Genomic DNA, 15,133 nt, shown 5'->3' with positions numbered 1-15,133 from the left:
AGATACGAGACCCAGACAAGTTTTTACCGTGTGTCCCTGTTTACCAGGCACCCCAACCTCACCCTTTGCACCTTTGTGGCCCTGTTAAATAAATAACATTGTGATGACTACAATCAAGAGTTAACACAACACTGTTTACACATGAACATAAAAGTGCTAATAAAAAAGAAACTGTATCAACTTTACAAATAGACATTTTGTTTCAAAGAATGTCTGTCTTTTATCTATTGCTCACTTTCATGCCAGGTAGTCCGGGGTGGCCAGGTGTGCCAGATGAACATGCATTAGGGCACTAAAAGACAAGGGAAATATTTTATAGGCATTAAAAACACAAAAAAAGAAACAAATGCTTAATGGATTGCTATAAATATGTTTTACCATTTCCATTGTTCCACCGTGTATGCCAGCAGCACCCTAAAATCAAGGGGACTTGTTTTTAAAATGATTCGATGAGATCATCAGTACAAATGATTTTATTATTTATGTGCACACATGCACAGACATGTTTGCAACTGAGCTTTATTACACGTAGCAGAACAGTTACGCATTACTGTGACCTCTATTGAAAAGGAATTTAGACTCCCGGTAGTTTATTGCATTTCTTTATTTCATAATCACCCAACCTTGATTAAATGCTAGTGCTATTACAATCTTATTTACAATGCAGAAATAATAAATAAAGATATGTATTAATGTAATAATGTCAAATGTAATAATGTCAAAGTAATTGATTTATTGTATGAAGAAATATCACTGGGGTGACACATAAAGGCAAATAAATAAATTATTCTAAAAGAAAATATGAATTTCTCTGTAGCAAAATATATGAATGAATAAATATGTATTTCTATATTTCGTACAACTCATTAGATGTAATATGAATAAGATAAATAATAATAATAAACAGGATAAATGCACACCGTTCACCTTAACTGTTGATTTCTGTAAAGCTGCTTTGATCTATCTATCTATCTATCTATCTATCTATCTATCTATCTATCTATCTATCTATCTATCTATCTATCTATCTATCTATCTATCTATCTATCACAAATAATATACAGTTAAACATATGGACACATTAGAATCTCTGCAACCATGAGCTCTGTGTTTATGGGTTTTTTTAAGAAGAAGATACTTACACGGGGTCCTGTTGGCCCACGGGGTCCCTGTGGCCCTCTGACACCTATGGCCCCCTATTATACAACAAACAGATTATAAACAGCTTGTAATTAATATATTGTATTGTTTAGTTATAATATTGTTATCTTTTTCATTCCTTAATTAAATAATAATTGTTTTGTGAAGTATTTATGCATTTGCTGCTTTGTAGCAGCATACACTAAAAACTCAAATGCAGATACTGATTTTAACTGAATTAATTTGGTTGCATTAACACAATTGTTCCCATGCAGCATAATTTGAACATGTATTGGTTCATTGGTATTGTACTGGTGTGAATTTATTTCTGATTGTATAATGTACCTGCCTCACAATAATATAACAGGAATTGATCACTCACTCAGCATAATTCAATCTAAATGAGATATTTCTATAAATGAAATTTAGTATAAGCAATAAAATCATGTTTTGATGAGAAATATAAGATACTTATGTAAGTTGTGCATAATATTACTTACAGGAGGGCCAACTTTTCCAAGATCACCTGGAAGGCCACCAGGCCCTGGTGGTCCCTGCAAATAAAAAAATTTAAATACAAGCTGTTCATTCTGTTATTAGTGTAAAACCATTTAACTGTCTTTGGCAGCAGGGTTTACAATTACTAATGGAGAAACAAAAACTAGAACTTACCAAGGGTCCATCAGGTCCAATACCCTAGAAAAAAATAATTAGAATTTAAAGACCCTGATCTTCATATATACCCTCACTAGAACTCTATTCTGTACTAAATCTTGTTATTTCTTTCAGCTTTTTTGAAATAAATAAATGTGCAGTTGTTTTAAAAAAAATAAAAAACAAAACAGTAAAGTTTGCACACAATATGGATACCACTTGTGTCTAAATATTAATGTGTAAAACCATATAGATTTGGCAGACAATTTATTCCAGTACAGTTTTAATGACACTGATTAAGGAAAATTAAGGATGTAACAAATTAATCAAATCTTTTCATACTTACAGCTTCTCCCCGAGGCCCGGGTTTCCCTGGTTCTCCCTGAATTAGAACATAAATATGAATATGAATGTAGCAATTAATTACAATTATTTTACCTAACAATATGTTTATGGCATATTTTGACTAGAATATTGCTTATTATTTACAATTAATTACTCTCCAAACTAATCTTTAAAATAGAAAACTGAGGAGTTCATTGTTCAGTCACCTTTTGTCCAGTGGGACCAGCTGGGCCTGCATCTCCAGTGGGACCAGTCAAACCCTAAGAACATGAGAAGTACAAAAATGTCAAATAAAAAAAAAATACAGCCATTTCTCCCAATTATTGATTGCAAAGTGATACAGAACTAGTCAATGACCCTCTGCAACCATTTTCAGAAAACCAATAACGGTGGTTCTATAATCAACCATGCATTAACATTTCTAAGCTTGGCAACCTGTTACAATGTAATTACATACATACATATACAAACATGTACATAGCAAAAATATGCACACACATGTTCAAGTATCAAAAATAAGACTTTAAGATATTTAGTACTGTTAGATGACATTTTGAGTCATGTACATCATGTACATAATTGGATTAAATACAATAACCCTAGATGTCTTTAACAGGAAAAGCACAAAATGAAGAGGACAGAGGTAGTCTACAATAAGAATGAAGAAACACTAACATAATTAATAACATATATAATAATAATGTAAATAATAACAAACATACGGTTTATACAATATACAATATAAATATAATACAATATACAATATGAATATAAATGAAATTATCATGTGGGTTTTTTTGACACACCAGGTTTAATAGATTGAATAAAACTAAAAACACATTATGTGTGCTTTATTGTCTAGCAATTTTAATCATTTGTCCTCCCTCACCAAACAAAAAAGTCGTTAATTCAAGAAATCCTTCCTAATAGGTATACCACTTAATATCTTCTTCATTAAGCATGCAAAAATTCATTAAAAATTTATTTTTGATGCAAACACTTTTGAGTTGTGAAAGGATTAATTTTTTTTATTTCAGTTATACAGGACAAAGATAAATATTGATTAATAACTAATATAATTAATTAATTATTAATTAGATAACTAGGAAAACCACCTTTTTGTTTTTTATTAAGTGCCTTTGTTGGTTATTTGACTGAAGAAGAGGCTTTTTGTTTAAAACTCATCACAAACCTTTTTAAAGAGAAAATTTAAAGAAAGAAATTCTCCCAGGTTTAGACAAAAAGTGTGTTGTTTAAAGAAGGAAGTGTTTACTAGGGGGGTTTTTTCAGTCTAGTGTGAAAATTCCTTGTTTTTCTGGCCTATTTGTAGAAATCATTACCCACCTCGTCCCAAACACACACTAACATAAAATAACTCTTGATGTTGCTCACACAGTTGATAATATGTCTGTACTGTAGAATGCAAACAAAAAATTAGTACAGACTCTTGATGAACACTTACATCATCTCCAGGCAATCCAGGAAGTCCCACAGAGCCAGGTTTCCCAGGATCACCTTCAAGTCCCTTCAAATGGACACAGTTTTACTCTACAGCATGTTATCCAAAATTATTGCCATTAAATAAAAAAAAACATATTAATTCTTACTGCAGAGCCATTTTCTCCATCTTCACCTCTTTCACCCTGGAATAAAAATAGGATTATAATAACGTTAAGATCTATCTAACTTTTGGTTCGGACCAGTTCAGCATGCAGAATGCACTTTCTTGCCATTCTAAGTAATGTCTGTTTTTGTCAATAATTAGAGAAAATAAAAATAGAATCCAATCTCAAAATGGTGTTTTAGAAATCTAAGACAATTTGTTTGAACTTAGTACTAAAGCGATCCATTCAAACATGAGTTGCTGTTTTTTTTATTGCATGGGTTTATGTGGAAATTCTCCAAAAAAAAAAGTTTAATTGTTACAAGATTTTGAAATGAAATAAATCCACTGTATTTACTGACCTGTTGGGTCTTAAAAGCAATAAATAAAGCATAAAGCAATAAATGTAGCTTTATGACCTTAACTTTTTTCAAGCGATCCAAGTTAATCATGACATTTCCAATTTCTTTTACAGTAAATTACAAGTAAGGTAAGGGATTCTGTTAATTCAACCCAGTTGGTATTGCATAGAGATCGATCTTTTGGTCTATTAAGATTTTAAGGTCACAAATTTTACAGGTCACAAAATGAGAGTTTCTTGCTCAAGGACGTATTAGAAAATTACTATTCAACTCACAGCAATTCCGTCTATTCCAGGGACACCGGACGGGCCTGGTGGGCCAGGTGGACCCGCATGCCTCTGTTAAAAAACAGAGAACCGCCTAAACAACATGTCCAAACGTAAAATTTACCTGTTCCTGTCACAGCAGGTTTGGTAAAAAGGTGTGATGTTACTTTCAGCAGCCTATCACAAAAAACAGTGAAGCTGAAGGTGTGCTGAAATTAAGACATTTAGACAGTAGCCCATTTAATGGCTGACTCTGTTTACAGGCTATAACACTATATATTGATGGTGTAGAATTACAGGTGTTCTGTATTTACTCATTCTAGACACATGCTATATAGTACAGCAGGCTATAGCTATTCTTTTAGAAGCAGGTAAATGCAAAAGATTTATGGAATTGTGTTTTATATGTGTCTATATAGTGTCTGACAGCTATTTTGGAATAAACATAAATGTCTTTAGTGTGTACTGGTTTATTATAGGCTACCTGAAAAAAATATAGGATTTTACATCAATCCATAAAAAATCCTACCTGAGCCGATGTGATCAGACATATCCCCAACAAAAGCACTGAGACTGACTCGTGGAAACTGAGAGCGCGAGTCATGGCCGTCTTGGTCAACAGCCACTTCAACTAAGTCCAGTAATTAAATGTCAAAGGATCGCATAAGCACAACGTTCTCATGTATATTCATGAGATGGTGAAAGTGATTGGGTAGAAATGGAAAAAAAAGTAAAGGGAGAATTTCAAAGAGGCGGTTTTGTGAACGGCACAGAGCACATTCAAATGTTCAGTGGTAGATTTTACAAGGACGTGTTACTTGACCTTACAGTTAACCCACTATGATGTTATGTTTCTGCCAAATACAGTTTATGTCTCTTGTCTAATGTCTACCAGACAACCTTTTTACATGGCTTAATTCATCAGATGTTGAGGAACAATCTTCTACATACTGCATTTGAAGAGCTGATTACAAAGGAATTTGTGGTGCATGAATTCCTTGGCTAACCTTGGCTAACCTAAACTTGGCTAACTTTAACATGCGTAGGTTACTTTCCTTCCTGAACAAGTGCAGACCCAAGCACGAGTTGTGTTCACGAAAATCGTGGCACGGTTCCAGACCACCTCTTACAGTACATGTAGACTCAGGTTCTGTACAGCGGGCAAATACCATTTTTTACATGAACAGTTTTTCAAGTCAGCCTATGTTCAGACGTCACACGGAAACAACTTTCTAATAAAGCGACCAAAACTGTCTACGTCCTTTTTTACTTTTTAAAATGGAAATAAAAGGCAACATGGATAAACATTCGTAAAATTATTCCTCATTAAATGTTTAAGATGTAGAGAACTGTAACTGCAGAAAGGCCACACTGCAGGAATCTCCAGAATCTCCCAGACAGCTATAGAATCTCCCAGGCATTGTTAAATATTTAAATCCCTGTAGCCAAGATGCTTCTGTGTTGTGACAGATAATGGAAATTTAGGCTTAAATCTGTCACGGGGGTTGTATTTTTTCATACGTCAAAACTATTTATTTAAATGTATTTAAAAAAATTTATTTACAGCACTATCATCGGCTGTATATTAACTTGTGAGCAAACTGGTGGTCTATGTGAAATCAGACAGTGAGCACCACCATATAACCTAAATGGCATAACACCTCTACGAAGATTCAACTGTGAAATTGGTCAAATCGTATCGAAGCATCAAATCTTTAGTTACACGGGTCACCTCTAATACATACGTACATACATACTTACATCGGATGTTATCATAGAATAATTGTAGTATTTATTGTGTTTAAATATTGATATGAAATGTTACAAGTTGAAGAAAAAAGGAGAAAGGAAAATAAAGCCAATATTCCGAGGAATTATGCAAGTAAGCATAAGTGCATGAAAACTGGGGTATTTAACAAAACAAACAATTTACAGGCTTTTTATCTAATTTTTGGGTTATGTTTTTATTTTTGTTTATCTTTTATTGATTGTTCTGTCTGGACTGCAGAAATGTGTATATTCACATACAAGAGCATATTTAAACTGAATGGTTTCCATTAGGGTTGCACTAGCCAGTGCACTCTTAGTGCCGGTCCCAAGCCCGGATAAATGGGGAGAGTTGCGTTGAGAAGGTGAGGAGAGTGTATTGAGAAGATGGAGGGAATATTTTGAGCAGCTGATGAATAAGGAAAGAGAAAGAGAGAGAGAGAGAGAGAGAGAGAGAGAGAGAGAGAGAGAGAGAGAGAGAGAGAGAGAGAAGGTTATATAATGTGGAGATGGTGAAGCAAGAAGGGATACGATTAGTAAGGAGGAAGTGAGAGCAGCGATTAAGAGGATGAAGAGTGGAAAGTCAGTAGGACCAGATAACATACTGGTAGAAGCATGAAGATGTTTAGGAGAAATGGTGTGGAGTTTTTAACAAGATTGTTTAAGAAGATTTTGGAATGTGAGAAGATGCCTGAGGAATGGAGAAGGAGTGTGCTGGAATTTAAAGAATAAGAGAGCGCACTTTCTGGCTGTGTGTGTGGCTTGCTTGGGAGCGAAGCACGCTGTCGGTTCTCGTGGCAGAGCGGTGTGGCAGTTCTTGGGAGTCGCAGATGTAACTTGCAGAGGGTTCAAGATGGGCTTGTCCCTATCTTCGACCTCATCTGCTCGGTCTAGCTCTCGCTCACAGGCTTCGGAAGAACACGCCTTTCTGTGGGTTTCTTCCCCCTGTGTTGAGGGCATGCAACTCCGCCTCTCTTCCTCTGAGGGGGCTGCGCTCTGCAACACCAAGGTTAAAGAGTTAATGGAGGTTGTGACCCATGGCGTTGCCAAGCTTGACATGGCCGGCTTATGAGCAGAAAGTCCCTTCGTCCAGTAAGTTGGATGAGGGCTTTCTGACACCAACGTCGCAACCTCCACTTCGGGGTCTCCCGTTCTTTCCGATCTGCACACTGAGTTGTCAAGATCCTGGGCAAAGCCTTTTTTGGCCCGCCCCTTTAGCCCCAAATTAACATTGTACTCACACGTTATGGGTTGAAAGAACAGGGGTATGGAACGATGCCACAGGTTAAAGAGACACTAGCCAGCTATCTCTCCCCGGGGATCGCTTCCTCCCTTAAGACCCCGACACAACCCACAAAGCACCTTCGTAATAAGTCGGTGTACACCTCAGCCAGTCAAGCCGCTGCGTCCCTGCACACCATGGCGGTATTGCAAGCATATCAGGCTGACCTGCTGCAGGAGCTGGATGTGGGAGGTGCCTTGGGTGGCCAGGTTCCAGAGCTACCCGTACAGCGGACCTGGCTCTCAGAGCCACAAAAGAGACCGCTAAGGCCATTGGCCGTTTCATGAGACGCACCACTGGCTCACACTCTCGGACATGTCTGACCTGAAGCACAGCTAAGCCCCTGTTTCCTACAGGAGAGGACATCAGATTCTGCGATGCTGACAACGATAAACTTATAACAGTCTTTAAATCCAGCCTGCTCCTACAGTACCTTGTAGACAGCACCTGATTGGGGGATAGGAAATGAAACTGGCCGCAACCGAGTGCAGGGTATGGCATTATGACGTGGGTTTGGTGGCCTCCCTTTAAGACCCCTTTTCACTCTATACACAATCTACAATTTCACCACCTCAAATGCAGGACCAAGGCCTTAAGCTGTCTGTCAAGCATGGTGGAGGTAGTGTGAGGGTCTGGGTTACCATTAGATCAGCTATAAAAAAACTTTCATTATAATGTCTATGGTCTGCCAGGTTATAAATGCTGCAAAAGGTGGCTTTTTTGATGAAAACAGTGTTTGAAATATAAAGACATAATTTTATTCAAATCATAATTCCGTACATCATAATGCCCTGCTTATTGGTATGTTTGCTATATTTCTATGCATGACAAGCTCATGTGCTTTTCCATAAAAAAAAAAAAAATTCAAAGTACAGTGGAACCCGGTTATGTCGATGTCCTAGGGGGTCGCCAAAAAGCATCGAGGTAACCGTAATCGAGATAAACGAAAATCAAAATGGCGGCAGTATATTAACGTGCTTGAAATTTCTTTATGTACATGATGTGCGTTAATAAATGAGAATGTGCATGCACGTGTTTTTGAAGGGTTTTTACACAACAGCGTTGCTACGATTTGTTTGATAAAGGCATGCTATAAAAATGTACATACGTTTGTTAACAACAAAAGGCATAAGTGCACCTACTAACAGCAGAGATTTACCAGTATACAATACAAACCACCGTCCATTCTCCATACAAACCTTTATTATATTCTCCAACATTATAAACACACAGATCGCTCAAAAAAAAAAAAACACAGCGGCTGCACAGTGCCGTCTCACATTTAGTCCACATGTGGAAAAAAAAGAAAAATAAACAGTAACTAAGTTTCTGAAAACTTATGACCATCAGGCTGAAGTAATCCACACAAACACACAAAGCAGTGTCCGAAAAAACTTACGTCTGTGATGCCGAGGGGGAGAGAGAGAGAGAGAGAGAGAGAGAGAGAGAGAGAGAGAAGCCGGAAAAAAACCCGGAAGATCCAAAACCGAACCCGAAACCAAAAACGAGGGACAGAAAAATCTCACGTGAACGGCCGAAGGGGACGTGGCAGGTGCTTTCTCTGCCGCTTTCTCTGAAGCTCCCGACTTCAACTCCTTACCGAGAGAGCCGTGCTCCTTACCCTGCTCGCCCGCGCGCTCGGTAAGGAGTTGAAGCCGGGTGCGCCGCGCTCCCGTTCATCACATAACATTTGACAAAAAAATGCATATGTGCACTTACTAACAGCAGAGATTCACCAGTATACAACACCTGTAGTATCTGTAAGGTTTGATTTTTCCACCACTTTCGCGAGTTCTTCTGTGGCTGCACAGTGCCGATCGACATAACTGACGTTAAAATTTCAAATTTTTCCCCCCTTGTGCTCGAGATATCAGGGTTCCGCGACATAAAAAAACATAACCGATAAAAAATGCTTAGAAAAAGCGAGAATTTGGCGGTTCCACTTCAAAAACGTCGACTTAATAGGGTTGTCGAGATAACCGAGGGCGAGATAACCGGGTTCCACTGTACTGTGTGTGTGACTCGTGATCGCAAATTGGTAAAATACACACATGACATAATGTACCCATACACTATTTCTTACCTATTTTGATTGTCTCATCTTCCTGTGTCCAATTTGTCTTGAGTTTTGGAAGCAGAATAGCAGCGGCCACCAGCTCTGGGTCTTCTATCATAGGGCCAAAACGATCATCAATGCCCACCTGCAAGGCATCAACAATTGGCTTGCAGTATTTCAGCCGTAGCTTGATCCTGTTTAGCTTGATTTTCAGGAGCTTGACGGTTGGAAGCAGCCACCCCATCTGGATATTGGTTTCAGCTTGCAAAATGTTAGTTGCTGGAGTCATGACAGCAGCATACTCTGACAGGAATGCAAGTTCAGCTGGATTAAACTTGTGATGAAGACAAAACATATAAACAATAAGAGACAAAAAAACAGCATTGCTACCTGATCAGATCATTATCATGCAATGGATTGGTTCATCATTCAATTTTAATCATTCTATTCAATGTTGTACAAGTAGACAATATGGACCAGAATTAAGTTTGACAGAAAGAGTGCCAAACATTTTTAAACTTACAGTGAGGAAAATAAGTATTTGAACACCCTGCTATTTTGCAAGTTCTCCCACTTAGAAATCATGGAGGGGTCTGAAATTGTCATCGTAGGTGCATGTCCACTGTGAGAGACATAATCTAAAAAAAAAAAATCCAGAAATCACAATATATGATTTTTAAACTATTTATTTGTATGATACAGCTGCAAATAAGTATTTGAACACCTGTCTATCAGCTAGAATTCTGACCCTCAAAGACCTGTTAGTCTGCCTTTAAAATGTCCACCTCCACTACATTTATTATCCTAAATTAGATGCACCTGTTTGAGGTTGTTAGCTGCATAAAGACACCTGTCCACCCCATACAATCAATAAGAATCCAAGTTATGAACCGCGGGTAGCTAATGTTAGTTAACTTATCTAGCGCTTACGGATAGCTCAAACTGCTGTGTTTTGTGTATTATGTTATTTTTAACTTACCTTGATATGTTTCTTTAAATTCGACGGTGAATTTTTTAAGGACGTTATTTTGCAATCTTTCGGGAGGCAGGGTAAGCACTTCATTCTATATGAATTGTCTTTCACTCCGACAAATGCAAACATGGACTCTAAATAGGGCCACGGGTGGTCTTCTTCTTCATCACCACGATCAGTTGAAAGTGAAGGAGTTGAAGGTGGAATTTCTGGGTTTTCCATGTCGAAAACCAAATAAAGTGCTCTCAATGCAGGCAGGCAGCGCTGTGTTCCTTGATCGTCTGATTCGCTCAATGATGAGCCAGCTTATTCAAACCTGTGACAGAGCAATCTACTGCTGTGGCAGTGATAATGTGGGTTTGGAATGATTTGTAACATTTTTATAATTGTAACGAGTAACGATGCAGAACATAAAAAAATCTATCGGAGTAAAAGTATTAAACTTATCAAAAATATGTACTGAAGTAAAAGTGGAAGTAGGAGAAAAAAAACAATACTCCAGTAGAGTACAGAAACGGCCTTTTAGTACTTAAGTACAGTAGTGAAGTAGTTCTACTTAGTTACTATACATCTCTGGAGATAAGCTGCAATTGGCTCTTTACTGTGGGCATCGCCGAGTAGCCCTGCTTCTCCATCCCTGCTAAGGCAGAGAAATCTGATATTGTGGGGTTTGTCAGACGAACAGAAAAGGGCTGATTTCAGGGCATTTGGGGCAAACACAAATTGTGTACTATAAACAATTGCTTATCCAGCTTCATTTGAGATGCTTTCTTGGATTCAGGCCAATCTAAAGAAGGTTTTTGCATGCCATTCATTATAACATCAGACTTATACTGAGGTTCCCATGTACACAGTTGGAAACACCCTTGAACCACACACAAGTGTCTTTACATTATACTTATTTATCACAGAAACTGGTTGCTGACAAACTAAACAAACATTGTGTTTGTTTGTTTTTAGTGGTGCCAGTAGCTTGGTTTAATTTACAAAGCACTTTTAAAAAAGGCTGTTTTTCCACAGCAGCTTTATAGAGATGAAGAGTTTATCAAATTTGAAGTAGAGTGCCTATGATTTTAGTGCCCTTATTATTTGTATTCTTATTATTCTAATGAGCAAAACCAGTGCTGACTGTGGCAATGAAAAACTTCTTGAGACTTCATAAGGAAGAAATCTTGAGAGGAACCAAACTCAAAAGGAAACCCATCCTAATCCTCAACACTGAATGTCTATTCATTTCAGTTCCATCATTGTTGAGGTGTACTGTTCAGTTTTGGGGATCAAATGCAAAACTGTTCATTTACATTGTGGTCCGAAGCCATTGTAGCAGACTGTTGATATTAATTACAGTTCAAATTCAGTCTCAGTTCTTGAGTTGCTCAAGAACTTCATGGATCTTCAGGCTGGTCATGTGCACAGAGTTTCTGACTGAAGAGAGCTCCATCCAGAGGCAGGGCAGGGCAGGACAGGACAGGACAGGACAGGACAGGGACAGGATCAGTGGTCATGATTACTCTCATGAATTTCAGCTAAAGTGGAATACACGTTGTGTGAGAGAGTGCGTGTGTAAGTGTGTGTGTGAGTGTGTGTGTGAGTGTGTGTGTTCCGGTATTAAGGGTCGTTAATGTTGTGTTGTGGAGTTTTCAGTCACGGGTAAGTGTATAATGTATCCTGGTTATATAAACACATTTGTATTTAAGGCGCTTGTTGTGACATGCTGTGCTGTTTTTTGCAACGCGAACAAATACAAGAACGCGCAAAAACCCAGATGTATGCTAACCGTTTGTGCTACCTAGCTATCAGGGCTAAGCTAACTAGAGCTAACAGAGTGGTTCTGCTATTCAGCGTTTTACTGCCTGTCTTTTAGCAGCTACTGTTTTTGTGTGAATAAACGAAGCAAATCGATTAAACTACTACGTGTTAGTTATTAGGTAGATGTCTGGGGAGAATTGTTCGCCAGCCTGCACACCCCCTGTTAACCTGTAAACTGTGGCCTCTTTTACGGGGAGATTTAATTCAAACTTTATTTGAGCATTTCGCTTGGTGAGTAATACAAGCTTTATGTTTTTGGTCACGTTTCACGGATAAGCAGATAAGTGTAATTAAGGCTTGTTAAACTCCACAGTGGGTGTGATTGTGTATTCTGTTGATGCTGTGGATAGAGTTGAGCATTTTTCCCTCTACCCGTATTCACACAAATCCCACCTCCTTCAGGCCGGAACTTTTAATTCAGCGCCCTGTTTCCACCACAACATCGAGAGCTGTGCGCAACACATTTCGCTCACAGTCAATACAGTAACGTCCACATGTGCATTCCAGTACAAAGAAGAAAGAACAAAAAGGGCAAGAAAGTAAATAATATCTGTAAAAAAGAGAGAATGTTGAGGCTAAATGCAGCGTCTGATGCTGAGATATTCAGCAAATAATGATTTAACCGTCTGATTTGCCAACGTGAGACAAATTATAAAACAATTGAGAAACAATTATTTAGCTTTTTCTTCTTATACAAATATTATACAAACCGAAGACTTTATCCTTAAAGAAGGAGAAATTAATACAGATTCTGAGATTTAAGAAGTATGACATGTTAAAATGTAGCGTTGTATAGAAAGTTACTGTGATTATACACCACCTGGCAAAAAAAGTACCACACTAATATTTAGTTGGATCCTCTTTTGCTTTCACTGTGGCATCATTTCACCAAGCGTATGCAATGTTATCCAAGATGTTACAATATCTGCCCTAATCTGTATGAGACTGGAAGTGTAGGTGGTTACGGTTACAGATGTTTGAAAGGCATCACATTAATTCAGAACAGTTTGCACATCTGCTGTATGCATTTGGGCAGACCATGGTGGTGTGTGTGGGTATGTATGTGTAGACATGTGGACGTTACTGTATTGATATACCCTAATGGAAGAAACCGAAAGATGATGTGTGTGTGTGTGTGTGTGTGTGTGTGTGTGTGTGTGTGTGTGTGTGTATATATGTATGTATATATGTATGTATGTATGTATGTATATATGTGTATGTATATGTGTATATATATATATATATATATATATATATATATATATATATATATATATATATATATATATATATATATACACACACACACAGTACAGACCAAAAGTTTGGACACACCTTCTCATTCAAAGAGTTTTCTTTATTTTCATGACTATGAAAATTGTAGATTCACACTGAAGGCATCAAAACTATGAATTAACACATGTGGAATTATATATGGAATTATATACATAACAAAAAAGTGTGAAACAACTGAAAAATGTCATATTCTAGGTTCTTCAAAGTAGCCACCTTTTGCTTTGATTACTGCTTTGCACACTCTTGGCATTCTCTTGATGAGCTTCAAGAGGTAGTCACCTGAAATGGTCTTCCAACAGTCTTGAAGGAGTTTCCCGAGAGATGCTTGGCACTTTTTGCCTTCACTCTGCGGTCCAGCTCACCCCTAAACCATCTCGATTGGGTTCAGGTCCGGTGACTGTGGAGGCCAGGTCATCTGGCGCAGCACCCCATCACTCTCCTTCTTGGTCAAATAGCCCTTGATGCCTTTAGTGTGACTCTACAATTTTCATAGTCATGAAAATAAAGAAAACTCTTTGAATGAGAAGGTGTGTCCAAACTTTTGGTCTGTACTGTATATATAGGACACTTTATTAGGTACACCTGTCCAACTGCTCATTAACGCAAATTTCTAATCAGCCAATCACATGGCAGCAACTCAATGCATTTAGGCATGTAGACATGGTCAAGACGATCTGCTGCAGTTCAAAACGAGCGTCAGAATGGGGAAGAAAGGTGATATAAGTGACTTTGAACGTGGCATGGTTTTTGGTGTCAGACGGGCTGGTCTGAGTATCTCAGAAACTGCTGATCTACTGGGATCTTCACGCACAACCATCTCAAGGGTTTACAGAGAATGGTCCGAAAAAGAGAAAATATCCAGTGAGCGTCAGTTCTGTGGGCGAAAATGCCTTGTTGATGCCAGAGGTCAGAGGAGAATGGCCAGACTGGTTCAAGCTGATAAAAAGGCAACAGTAACTCAAATAACCACTCGTCACAACGAGGTATGCAGAAGAGCATCTCTGAACGCACAACACGTCAAACCTTGAGGCAGATGGGCTACAGCAGCAGAAGACCACACCGGGTGCCACTCCTGACAGCTAAGAACAGAAAACCGAGGCTACAATTCACACAGGCTCACCAAAATTGGACAATAGAAGATTGGAAAAACGTTGCCTGGTCTGAGGAGTCTCGATTTCTGCTGCAACATTCGGATGGTAGGGTCAGAATTTGGCATCAACAACATAAAAGCATGAATTCATCCTGCCTTGTATCAACAGTTCAGGCTGGTGGTGGTGGTGTAATGGTGTGGGGGATATTTTCTTGGCACACTTTGGGCCCATTAGTACCAATTGAGCATCGTGTCAACGTCACAGCCCACCTGAGTATTGTTGCTGACCATGTCCATCCCTTTATGACCACAGTGTACCCATCTTCTGATGGCTACTTCCAGCAGGATAACGCGCCATGTAATAAAGCGCAAATCATCTCAGACTGGTTTCTTGAACATGACAATGAGTTCACTGTACTCAAATGGCCTCCACAGTCACCAGATCTCAATCCAATAGAGCACCTTTGGGATGTGGTGGAGATTCGCATCA

The 15,133-nt window shown here is 38.3% G+C and overlaps 3 protein-coding genes across 12 annotated transcripts in view; 1 reads left to right on the top strand and 2 right to left on the bottom strand.

The window, feature by feature from the left end:
* col9a1b (collagen, type IX, alpha 1b) overlaps positions 1–6,043 on the bottom strand; it is a 28,169-nt gene extending 22,126 nt beyond the window's left edge. The window contains exons 1-12 of the mRNA XM_046842671.1: positions 4,900–6,043; positions 4,380–4,442; positions 3,747–3,782; positions 3,602–3,664; positions 2,346–2,399; positions 2,141–2,176; positions 1,813–1,836; positions 1,641–1,694; positions 1,143–1,196; positions 379–414; positions 236–292; positions 28–81 (exon numbers count right to left, since the gene is read on the bottom strand). Coding sequence (XP_046698627.1) covers positions 28–81; positions 236–292; positions 379–414; positions 1,143–1,196; positions 1,641–1,694; positions 1,813–1,836; positions 2,141–2,176; positions 2,346–2,399; positions 3,602–3,664; positions 3,747–3,782; positions 4,380–4,442; positions 4,900–4,974 — 606 coding nt within the window. The 5' untranslated portion in view covers positions 4,975–6,043. The remainder of the gene's footprint in view (positions 1–27; positions 82–235; positions 293–378; positions 415–1,142; positions 1,197–1,640; positions 1,695–1,812; positions 1,837–2,140; positions 2,177–2,345; positions 2,400–3,601; positions 3,665–3,746; positions 3,783–4,379; positions 4,443–4,899) is intronic.
* A 698-nt stretch (positions 6,044–6,741) lies between these two features.
* On the bottom strand, positions 6,742–10,744 carry LOC124381234. Its single transcript, XM_046842672.1, has 3 exons — positions 10,455–10,744; positions 9,503–9,809; positions 6,742–7,133 (listed from the first exon to the last, which is right to left on the bottom strand). Exons 1-3 carry the CDS (start codon positions 10,668–10,670, stop codon positions 7,039–7,041), a joined length of 618 nt encoding a protein of 205 aa, XP_046698628.1. The 5' UTR covers positions 10,671–10,744; the 3' UTR covers positions 6,742–7,038.
* Positions 10,395–15,133, top strand: part of fam135a (family with sequence similarity 135 member A) — a 59,041-nt gene continuing 54,302 nt past the window's right edge. For 4 of the 10 annotated variants that reach the window (XM_046842667.1, XM_046842666.1, XM_046842665.1 and 1 more), the window contains exon 1: positions 11,892–12,098. The gene's annotated coding sequence lies outside the window, so the exon portion shown is untranslated. Of the gene's footprint in view, positions 10,526–11,885; positions 12,099–12,467; positions 12,489–15,133 lie in introns of those variants that run through there. The other 6 variants (XM_046842663.1, XM_046842659.1, XM_046842662.1 and 3 more) reach the window with 4 other exon arrangements.

The sequence above is a fragment of the Silurus meridionalis genome, chromosome 28, assembly GCF_014805685.1.
Source record: "Silurus meridionalis isolate SWU-2019-XX chromosome 28, ASM1480568v1, whole genome shotgun sequence".
Lineage (NCBI taxonomy): Eukaryota > Metazoa > Chordata > Actinopteri > Siluriformes > Siluridae > Silurus > Silurus meridionalis.
The sequence above is the reverse complement of the archived record's forward strand: the minus strand, read 5'-3'. Positions and strand labels throughout refer to the sequence as shown.

Coding starts and splice junctions, on each gene's coding strand:
- LOC124381234 (XM_046842672.1), bottom strand. CDS start 10,670: ATGGAAAACCCAGAAATTCCACCTTCAACTCCTTCACTTTCAACTGAT. Junction 9,810..10,454: donor ATTTAAAGAAACATATCAAG/GTAAGTTAAAAA, acceptor CTTCATCACAAG/TTTAATCCAGCTGAACTTGC. Junction 7,134..9,502: donor AGATGAGACAATCAAAATAG/GTAAGAAATAGT, acceptor TTGGTGTTGCAG/AGCGCAGCCCCCTCAGAGGA.